The sequence below is a fragment of the Electrophorus electricus genome, chromosome 23 (assembly GCF_041902795.1).
Source record: "Electrophorus electricus isolate QZ-2024a chromosome 23, ASM4190279v1, whole genome shotgun sequence".
In the NCBI taxonomy this organism is placed as follows: domain Eukaryota; kingdom Metazoa; phylum Chordata; class Actinopteri; order Gymnotiformes; family Gymnotidae; genus Electrophorus; species Electrophorus electricus.
The window spans coordinates 8,901,374-8,912,500 of NC_137519.1; the positions used below are offsets into that span (position 1 = coordinate 8,901,374).

An 11,127-nucleotide genomic window follows, 5' to 3' on the forward strand; every position below is an offset into this window, starting at 1 on the left:
TTTGACACTGGCCATCTTCCAGGGAGGCTGTGTTGAACCTGTGCACATCTGCGCTGAGTACGTGGGCTTGCTGTAATTCACAGTGACCTTTCCCCAAGTTTTGAATATCCATCTAGAGGCTCTTGTTTTTACACAAACACATGTATTTTTAATACCTGCCTAATGTCAGTTTCCTGTACTTGCCATACAAGAAATTTAGTATGACTTCGATTTCCTTGAGATCAATAAAGTGCTATCTTATCTTTATGTATTGCCTAAAATTATCGTGGCCATTTCTTTACTTTGTAAACATTGTGATCGCTTTGAAAGGCTGTCCATGAAAGATTATATTATAAATGTGTTTCATGCTTGTGTTCATGAGAACATGTGTATGTTGGGGAGGAGAGGCCTGTACAGAATGCTAAGGGGGTAGAGGAGTGTTGCACTTTCTGAATGGTGCTTTGAAGTGAAAATGAAAATTCACTCCCATGCTTGCCATTCAGGTTCTCTCTACTCCAGTAAAAATGGTTTTGAAGACTAGGAACTGTGTGACCCACTGAAGGCAGAGGGTGTGTGTAGTTGAAGTTCCCTCGGCTGCATCTGGAGGAACTGGGCTGGTGGTTTACCATGCGAGCAGCTCCAGTGTCGCACATTTCCTACCACAGTGCGAGGTTCCTCTGGTCTGCTGCTCAGCCGTTTACTCACCTTAAATGCTGGCGCTTGTGTGTGCAGGAAAGGCCACATGCTGCTGTTTATCTGTGCCTCCCTTCAGCCATCGCTCTCTCTCTCTCTTTCTCTTTCTTTTTTCTCCCCCTCCCCCTCTGTTCCTCTCTCTCGCCTTTCCCTTCTCTTCCCACGCCCTGCAGCTTTGGCAGGCGATGAGGCTGACTTTTGTTCTGGCCCACAACCAGAGGCCCTCCCTGAGCAGGCAACGTCAGCCACGTTAGAGCTCAGCTTGCTGGTGCAGCTGGGGGCTGCCGTGTCTCCATGACCCTGCTGTCTTGTACTACAGTGTAGGGGTGCGAGATGTCGGAGCCCCTCGTCTGATGAAAGGCCCCGAGCCCCTCGTCTCCTGCCAGGGAGAGCGGGCAGGACCCCTCAGGTCATATCTGCATTACCAGTGTGAAAGCACAGAGCATAAACAAGGTTCAGCCAGAATACTATGTGACTCTATACTACTTCTTTTGCACTGTGCTCCTCTACCATATCCTGCATGGTCTCTGTGGATTCATGATTCATTTACACTTTACATGCCTAACAAAACTCATTCAACACTGATATAATACCACATTTAAGATCAGATATAAGACCTACCAAAGGTCTGACACCCGACCTAATTTGGGGAATCTTGTGCACCACTCTGGAGATATGAATATGAGGTAAAGAGAGCTGGAATGTAAATTGTGGAACAACCCAGTGATCCATGTGGAATCATCATATGTTTTCCCTCTCACTGTCAAGTGGTTAAGCAACTCTACTAGTAATCAGAAGGTTGCTAGTTCAAGCCCCAACACCAGCAGGCTGCTATTGATGGGGCCCCTGAGCAAGGCCCTTAATTCTCAGTTGCTCAAATTGTATTCAGTCATAATTGTAAGTCGCTTTGGATAAAAGCATCGGCTTAATGCCGTAAATGTAAACTACGGCGATTAGGGAAGATATGGGAAACACACTAGCCACTCAGTTCTCTGGATATTCTGTCTTTATTTATCTTCCCTCAGTAGGCTGTGGATATCAGGGATGGCAAAGCAAAAATGCATACAATCTGTGATCTACATTACGTGCTTGATGCAAATGTGTCAAACTCAACCTTTTTGTTTGATAAATTTGGGGGGGGGGGTGTTTTCAGGGGAGGGTGGTGGTTCTCACGTCCTACAAATGCAACACAACAGTGTTGCACATTGTCTTAAGAAAATGCATATTTTGGGCAGTTTTTTTCCTTTGTATTAATATAATCTTGAATTACACTACTTGGTCTACGTTTCTCAATTATGAATTTCACAAATTCACAGTTTGTCTCTATAGAACAGCAGCACGCCATACAAGTCTTCAGAGGAACATTTGCGTTAGCGAGACCTTGTATCAGTGTAATGATTTCATGGTTTAAATAATCTTCTTAATTAGCGTAATGATTTTCCTTATTGGATGAACATCAACATTCAGTGACTTTGTAAGCTAGTGGGCAGGCTAGTTGTGGCAGGCTTATCTATGGTATGAAGAAAAACAAAAGCTTCCTGTATAATCCAATTTTAGATATAATTTCAGAAAATGACTCACTCGATTAGCTCTTCAAGTCTTCTGTACAAAAGAAGACAGTTCTTGATCGCCCTCACGTTTCTCCCCATTCCTGATCACTGTTGTTCTGTGCTTCTAACTAACAAAACTAATTTTAGTTATTGGTTAAATTTTTATCGGTAGTCGAAAATCACGCCTTAACACTTTCCGTAGCATTCTCTCCCTTGCCTAAATTAGGGCCACTGATGGGGACAACATTTCCTGGAAGTATGAAGCAAGTTTGATAAGATGAGGCAAGAGTATTCTTCTGAACTTTGGTGAGGGATGGGGCAGTCTGGTGAGAGAGAATTCAAGGTTCACTGAGCTCCTGCATTCTACTGCTGAGGTTCGGCATGTCGCGGAAAGCTTCTTCACATCACGCTCTGAAACGTTCTCTCTCTTCATTTCCTCCCCTCATTACTTTTTTGGTTCTGCTTTTCACACACTTCACACACAATCGTTTTACTTTTTATCTGGGTCCTTTCAGTGCTCTTTGCTGCTGCCAGTGGGGTCATTCTGAGGACACTCCTTGTGGTCTGGCCTCGGTGCTGTTTTTCGGCATGGCTGAATTACTGAACAGGAAGGGGAGGAAAAGCCTGGCCATGGGTGGTTGGGCAGACTGAGGGAACAGGTGTGTCTTTCACCTCCACATTTCACTGTAGTCAGATAATACTCACCACAGATTTGCTTCTCTTCACAGTAGGGCACTTGGGTAAACATTGCTACATGTGTGCATAGACGCACACACCCCTTTTACTGGAGAATGTACTTGGTGTATAGCCAATATCATCCTTTCCCTGTAAGTGCATAATAACTGGCTAAAACATAGACTTTGTCTGCCCTCACCCTTAGTGCTGCACTCTGATTGGTGGAGTTAGCTGCGAGTATGGCCTTTGGAAATCTTTACTGTAAGCAAGGAAATTACTGTTTGCGGTCTCTGACTGTGGAAAGCTCTTGCATTGAATGGAGTGGGGAATTGCAGCTTGTATCATGTTTGTTTACATTGTGTAGACATCTACACCCTGCAGTCCTGCTCCAGAGTTCTGGTTGTAGTTCCAGCCCCTGCTGATTTGGAACGCAGGCGATTTAAAACTTTTTGAGACTCTGTTTTCTGGGAGCAGTGATGAATAGAGGAAGATATTTCTCATGTTTCTTCCTCTCCAGACAAGGATTCCTCTCCAGCCCCTTCCTATTGGAGTTACCTCTGAACTGTGTGGCTTATGGCTTCCTGTCGCATGCAGAGGAAGCCCATCTGCTTGGATACTGTTTCACCATTCACACCCTCTCCTCCAGTTTACACATAACACAGGCAGTAGAAAAATAGTGTTGAGCCAAATTTAGGTTTTTGACTTCTGGCAAGTTTCCTTGTGGTCATACATAATTATTGACACTCCCCAGCTCTGCTCATGGCAATGACTAAGTTGTGTGTGTGTGTGTGTGTGTGTGTATTTGGGGTTGGGGTTGGTACATATGTGTTCTGTTATATGAGTACACAAGCAGCTGGGCGTGTCTGTGTTAGCAGTGAAAGGGTGACTGTGTGTGGTGGCGGCGCATGGGCCCAGACCTGGGAAGCTGGCCTCCTCTCTGTCTCAGTCACCGTGTCTCTGGTTCATGGCTGTGTCCTGGGTGGAGTGCAGGACATAAGGACTGACTGATGCCACCGCAGTCTGGTGTAGTACTGCATGAGAACTTCTGGAGTTGCTGAAACTGGCCAAATGAACCTCAGTAATGTTGAGCTCACAGCTGAAGAGCAGAGCCCTTTCTACCAGAGAAGAAGGAGCCTGAAAACTTGGCATTTCTAGAGACAGGTTGACATACCGTTCACTGCAGGTCACATTACTATTGACCTAGCACCCACCTGACAACATTATTCCATGTCCTAAAATGGTTTAGTGTAGGATAAAAGTTCAAATTATACCTTTATCACACAGCACATTATATAGACATGGCACACTATTTAAACTCTGTGCTACTTTATGTTCAATACAGGTGAGAAGATTTGTCTGTATATTTACAACCTGTAAAATGCCCTTATTCTAGTGGCTATACCTCTAAGTATTTTTGTTGTTCTGTTTTTACTGTGTTAAAGCATTTTGTGGTTATTCCAGGACTTGCATGTGCAGGCATTCAAGGAATACATTAAAGTACATGAGCTCACTGGGTTGAAATGTTTGGAGGAATTTCGAGAACTCCTCAGACATTTGAAGCAACCAGTAGCTATGTTGTGATAACTTTTACGTCATGGAAACAGACAAGCTCTGCCAGTTAAGTATATTGTAGAATAAATAAAGCTGTGGTTCGTCTTCATTTAGATAACAAAAGTGTTCACTTTGCATTTGGCGTATTGGTACAGTGAGCTGATCAAAGAAGTTACCGTTTTGTAGCCATTTGTAGTCTTGATCTTTGTGATGCCCTTCAAACTTGTTGCTGAACAAAATGATCTTGGGCAGTCAGTATCACCTAAATCTTAAAATGCAATGCCAAGAGTAACAAACATGCCATGGTAATTACATGACCATTACAAAACAGCATAAAACCGCACTTGAATTTGGCTTCCCCAGACGCATTCTTTCAGATTCATGCTTTGTAGCCTTTTTTTCTAAAATGACTATTTAAATGTGTTTGGCTGTTAGAAGCCTTGTTACTGGCAGCAGTGGATAAGTAACTGTGTCGTCCTGTTCTCAGATGGATGGAGGCATGTTTAGATGAGGAGCTACCCCCCACCACAGAGCTGGAGGAGGGCCTCCGTAATGGCGTGTACCTGGCCAAGCTTGGCAACTTCTTCGCCCCGCACATTGTCTCCCTGAAGAGGATTTACGACCGTGAGCAGACGCGGTACAAGGTGAGAGGGTGGCAGGAGACCTCCTTGGACCCTGCCAATGCCAGTGAGGTGCGGCAAGAAAAATTTAAAATCATGGCTTTGTGTCTTTTCTTTTCTTTTCTTTTTCTTTTGTTTGTGCACTGCTTGTAGGCCACCGGGCTGCACTTCAGACACACAGACAATGTGATTCAGTGGTTGAACGCCATGGCGGATAAAGGCCTTCCCAAGGTGAGCGGTGCATGTCGATCATGTCTGGGCAATGGTGATTTTGACTATGTGTAAGTGCATTTTTGTGTCTGTTAGTTTCAAAAAGGTCATCCTTGTGTGCCAGCGTTGCCATTCATTTAATAAAAGTAACATGCAGGATTTAGGTAGAAGAATTGGTTACAGATCAGTGAACAAAAGCTGCTTCTCTCAGTGGGATGAATATCAGAGTCTGTAATAGTCCAGACAGGCTATGGCTTGCCCAGAAGCTCACTGACTGTGCAGTGACAATAGGGAGCTCTGTCGGAGCTCATCAAAGCTCTCCCTCACTCCCAGTCCTGCCTGTGTATCTTCCCCTCTCCTCAGATCTTCTATCCTGAGACTACAGACATCTACGACAGGAAGAACATGCCTCGCTGCATTTACTGTATCCACGCGCTCAGGTAGGCCACGTTACAGCTCTCCCTGGACAAATCCACCAGTTTTCCACCCAGTCCTGCCAAGGTCGAGCAGTAGTAGATGATCTACCAAACCCAAGCACTGGTGTACTTGTTTGTTGCGGTCGCACTCATGCTTAAGTACAAGCCATAATCTCAGCCAGCTGCTTTTTCCTTGTAAGTTAATGCACACCAAATTCAGGGTTATGAGAGATGTGAAGGTGTAAAGCTATTTGAATTGGGTAATAATAATAATCTTTAGGACTTTTGTTTAGGTTCCAAAACCTTAAAGTGCCTTCTATAGGGAGATTAAACATTAAAGTTCATTTCATGGTAGGTAAATAAATGAATGAAAACATAACAAGAATGATAAATTATACAATAAAGACACAGAGGGCAATGTGTAGGCAAGTATATGCCAGTCTAAACAGTTTAGTGTGGCTTTACAAACACCTACAGACCTGGCATTCCTAATATTCACTGGAGCACTTTTCCAGACAACTGTCTGGTCTGCTTAAGGCCCAAGTGCATAGTGAATCAGGGGAGATACCTGCCATCTGTTTTGGAATTCAGGCCTAAGTAATGAGGAAACCTCTTGCACTTTTGGAGGTGTGTAGCAGTACTGAGGGTGGCGAGACGGGGGAGAGGGGGTGTTCCAGTGCGTTCCTCGATGGCTGCACGGCGCAGGCTCCATAAATCTGGCTTTGCCAAGCAAGGAAGTCACTCAGTGCAGGAGTGGGGAGGGGGAGTGGGTGAAAGGTTGGCAGGGTAAACCCCCCCCACCACCACCACTACCCACTGAGAGACCAGACAGTTGTCTGGCATGCCTGCCTCTGGCTATACCCCCATGTGCCCATTGACTTTCAACAGCTCCCTGCGGGGAAGTGGGAGTTGGAACATTTGCACAGACATGTTTATGAGGTGTGTTGAGCTGAATGCCACTCAGCACTGATTGGCTGAGGGTGTTCCAATACTCGCGACCAGCTCAAAGTACTATCTATAGGAACACTTTCACTCTTCATGCTTTTCTGGTTTCTTTGCAGCCTGTACTTGTTCAAGCTTGGCCTTGCCCCACAGATCACGGACTTGTATGGAAAGGTCGACTTTACAGGTGAGCAGGCTGACCTCATTTCAGGAGCTGTGTGCTTCTGTGACCCTCTAAAGGGTTGTATATTTTTAATTTATTCCATCAGCAGTAGAAAGGTTCCAGAACTCTCCGGTTGGGAGCTACTCCCAGTGTAGATACCCATAGCAATTGTGCACGCACTTCCTGCCATTTCAGCTGACCTGCTCTGGCTGCCAAGGTCATGGCAAGAGGGAGTTATTTAACAGCCTTGTTGAAAACAATGTCCAGGCCTTCCTTTCAGGACCAGGAGATTGTTACACTACCCGTTTAAATAATACATCCCTTGGTTAAACGCCAATATCGCAACAATTACTGTATGTTCACTGGAAGTGGTTTCCAGCCAAGCCATGTGCATAACATAAATAACAGGCCCTGATAGTGTAGCATTTTGACTATTGCTTCAGCATTTAATCCATGTCCTAATCTCTGTCTCTCAGAGGAGGAGATTAACAACATGAAGAGCGAGCTGGAGAAGTACAACATTCAGATGCCTGCTTTCAGCAAGATCGGCGGCATCCTGGCCAATGAGCTGTCCGTGGACGAGGCAGCTTGTGAGGGCTTTCTACATGTTCTACCTTGAACTATAATATCTGAAAATCCAATAATCAATTGATCCAGTCCTCTTCATAGCCAACTGTAATTATCTTTGCAAACATTGCTGTAAGATTACGCTGCAATCTGCTAGAGCTTAATGAAGTGGTAATTACGAGCTGCTCTACGGTCCTCGAACAGATGGTCAGCATGATTGTGCTTGTTTCAGTGCACGCTGCCGTGATCGCCATCAATGATGCTGTCGACCACGGAGACCCAGCAGGCACACTGGCAGCCATGAGAAACCCCAACGCCATGCTGCTCAACCTGGACGAGAGTGCCGCACAGCACTACCAGGACACACTGTATCGGGCCAAAGCAGAGAAAGTGGCCAACTCCCGAAAGAGGGTATGCAGAAAGCAGCCCAGCCACGATCTGCGCATCACACTCTATGTAGCAGGATTCTGAATGGACACATAATGTATCATCTGTTTACTGTAGGTAAAATAAGCTGAGCTTTGTCTGTGTTGCAGATTGGGGAGAACATGGAGGTGGAGAGGGATGTATATGAGGAACTGCTCACACATGCTGAAATCCAGGGCAATGTCAATAAAGTCAACTGTAGGTTCCCCACAAATTTCCATACATGAGATCTATGTCAATGTTGGCGGTCCACCTTGAGAACGTTGGATCCTTTCTTGCAGTGTCCAACGCCCTGGGCTCGGCGGAGCTCGCCCTGCTGAGCGGAGATGAGGAGCGGCTCTATGAAGCCCTCTCCACATCAGCTTTGGGCCTCCGTTCACTGCAGGAGAAGAATAAGGGCTGGTACCTCAAGCAGCTGGCAGCAGACCGAGAGGCCAAAGACCAGGTAACAGACAAACCAAAAGGGAACCGAAGCATGAGAGATTGTGGGACACCACCAAACTTTGCTTCATAATCTACATGGTTATTGATTTTCTTCGCTTATTTATTCTTTATTAGTTGATTGACTTGATCTTTGTGTTTAGTGGGTTGTTTTGTGTGCTCTCCTGCCTTTTTCAGAGTACTCCCGGAGAACCCCTGAACAAAGAGGAACTCCAGAGTGGGGTGGAGGTGGCCAACCACATTGCAGAAGGCTATTCAAAAAGTATGAACCATCTAATGTAAAATTCCTCAATTGAAGCACCTCATCATACCTGTAAAAACTAAACTCTGAAAAATCCCTGTAGTATTTGCCCATTCAGTTCAAACGCAATGCTTTGATGCTTTGCAACAGATTATATTTTGTGTGTGTTTGTGGCCCAGTGCTGCAGGCGGTGGACAGGATCAATGCGGCCATTAAGAGGGACGTGGCGGAGGACACCGTGAACGAGCTGATGAATCCAGATGCACAGCTTCCTCAGGTGTACCCCAGCGCTGCTGAACTCTACCAGAGAGAGCTCTTCAGCCTGCAGCAGCAAAGTTCTGAGGTCGGAACACACACCACACACATTTTTATATACACACACGCACGCACGCCAGGATGAACCCACCTGAGATGACTTGTTTGTGTCCTGCTGAGCAGGGCTCCCTCATGCACCCAGAGCTGCTGGTGGCAGTGGAGATGCTGTCGTCGGTGGTCCTGATTAACGAGGCCCTAGCCGTGGGCAACCGGGTGGCCGTGTGGAAGCAGCTGAGTAGCCCCGTCACAGGTCTCAGTAACGTGGAAGACGAGTACACTCAGAGGTGAGACACGAGGACACGTGTCCCTCAATACAGCGGCCAGTTCTGGTCTTTCAGTTCTTTCTTCAGTGTCTCAAGTCTATCAGGAAGGAAAAAGTACATTTGCTTGACAATAATACAAATATTCAGTGTGAAAAAATATATAAAATGAAATATAAAAATGTCTGACACAATCTGTGCGACCATTAATTTGAGGCATGCACACAAATACAACCTTCAGTTGCAAGAGTTTGTCCTCTTTGATGATTAGTGTAACTACATGAACTGCTTGTAGTAGTGCACGACTATGTGGGTGTGACATTTAAGAAACAGTTCATGACATTTCATGCCACGCCATAACACAAATAAGGCGAGACATAGCTGACACTTTTATCCGAACTGACTTACATGGCTGAGTACAACTTGGAGCAATTGAGGGATAAGGGTCTTGCTCAGGGGCCCAACAGTGGTAACTTGGCAGTGGTGGCATTGACATTGTGCTGTCTATTACCAAAAGAAACAGAACTTGCTGAGGCAGTAAGTGAGTAAGAGAAAATGATGTATGTAAAGTCACATGATGGAGGTTTGGTAACATTCCCAAGGATCACCAACTGCCAAGGCAAATTAACATACTTGTGTTCAATATTTTAAACGTAATCTGTGTCCCGGTTCCCAAAAGCATCGTAGCATTAAGATCATCCTAAACGAGAGAGAGACTTCCGTGTAATACTTGCTCTACCATGTAAAGGTGATCTTTGTTTTACAGTAATTTTGGGAAACCCAGCCCTGATCTCTTAAGTAGATTTGTAATTTCAGGAACCATATTAGTTGTGTGAAGGCATTTGATTCAAGAAACTTTTGCCACACTGGCTTTTGTCACAGTTGTACTTCTAATCAGACTGGGAGAAAGTGAGGAAGAGGGAGCGAATGAGTGATGGAGTGTAGAGTGATGGATAGCTTTAATCAGGGGTGTTATAGAGCCGGAGAGTTGATTGTCCTGGCTTCGGCTAATGTGGCCTCATGTGCAGGTACATGGACGAGCTGATGCGTCTCAAGGCTGTGGCTAGGGAAGAGGGCAGCGAGTACCTGACCTGGAATGACATCCAGGCCTGTGTGGACCAGGTGAACAGCACTGTCCAGGAGGAGCATGAGAGTGAGTCAGCCCAGCTGCCGGTGCACGTTCCGAGTTCCGGGGTCATGCCTTGTGAATGCTAACCGTCTCCCGCTGCCTCCCGTCCTCAGGGATCGCTGCGATTGGCCTGATCAACGAGGCTCTGGATGAGGGTGACCCCAAGAAGACGCTGGAGACTCTGCAGCTCCCTGCCGCCAAGCTGACAGACGTGGCTCCGCCCATCGCTCAGCACTATTTTGACAAGCTCCTGGAGGCGCGGAGGGAGAAGGCTCACGTATGTCCTCACTGAAGTTTTCTTGTGTAGAGCATTGTGCTTCTTACAGCATCATAGGCTGTGGAAGCTCAGTTGTTAAGGTACTTGACTAGTAATCAGAAGGTTGCCAGATCAAGCCCCACCACCAAGTTACCACTGATTGGCCCCTGAGTAAGCCCCTTAACCCTTGATTGCTCAAATTGTATTGAGTCATAATTGTAAGTTGCTTTGGATAAAAGTGTTGGTTAAATGCCATAAATGTATATAAATGTAAATCCCAATGTAAACCCCACTACATTGCGTGGAAGCAGGTAGGAACAAAATCTGTTTAAAATGGTTGCATGTAGTTGAGCAGACACATGAGATCAACAATATGTTGTTGGTTTTTATAGTTTTGGTTCTTCGTCACAGTGGTTGGCTGGTCTGCTTGGTAGGAGAGGTCTGAAGCTTTCTGCTGTCTCTGCACACAGAGGTTTGTCATTCAGTACTGAATGACTTCAGATGGATGATGACATTTCACACTCTTCTCGCACTCTTTCTCATCTACCACCCTTTCACGGCTAGGCTAAAGATATTTTAGCCTCATTTCCCTGTCTCCATTTCTCCTGTGTTGCCTTAAAGTCCTTAAAGTGAACATTTTGATTCTTCTTCTATTCTGCCTCAAGAACACATCACTTCATGCGTAACACATAC

The 11,127-nt window shown here is 45.6% G+C and overlaps 1 protein-coding gene across 3 annotated transcripts in view; it reads left to right on the forward strand.

Moving 5' to 3' along the window:
• Window positions 1-11,127, forward strand: part of iqgap1 (IQ motif containing GTPase activating protein 1) — a 33,027-nt gene that overhangs the window by 5,399 nt on the left and 16,501 nt on the right. For 2 of the 3 annotated variants that reach the window (XM_035520863.2, XM_035520864.2), the window contains exons 3-15: window positions 4,936-5,092; window positions 5,222-5,299; window positions 5,642-5,718; window positions 6,756-6,823; window positions 7,276-7,389; window positions 7,599-7,777; window positions 7,903-7,990; window positions 8,074-8,237; window positions 8,411-8,495; window positions 8,654-8,817; window positions 8,913-9,073; window positions 10,078-10,202; window positions 10,292-10,455. In XM_035520863.2, coding sequence (XP_035376756.1) covers window positions 4,936-5,092; window positions 5,222-5,299; window positions 5,642-5,718; window positions 6,756-6,823; window positions 7,276-7,389; window positions 7,599-7,777; window positions 7,903-7,990; window positions 8,074-8,237; window positions 8,411-8,495; window positions 8,654-8,817; window positions 8,913-9,073; window positions 10,078-10,202; window positions 10,292-10,455 — 1,624 coding nt within the window. Of the gene's footprint in view, window positions 1-4,935; window positions 5,093-5,221; window positions 5,300-5,641; window positions 5,719-6,755; window positions 6,824-7,275; window positions 7,475-7,598; window positions 7,778-7,902; window positions 7,991-8,073; window positions 8,238-8,410; window positions 8,496-8,653; window positions 8,818-8,912; window positions 9,074-10,077; window positions 10,203-10,291; window positions 10,456-11,127 lie in introns of those variants that run through there. The other variant, XM_081706169.1, reaches the window with a different exon arrangement.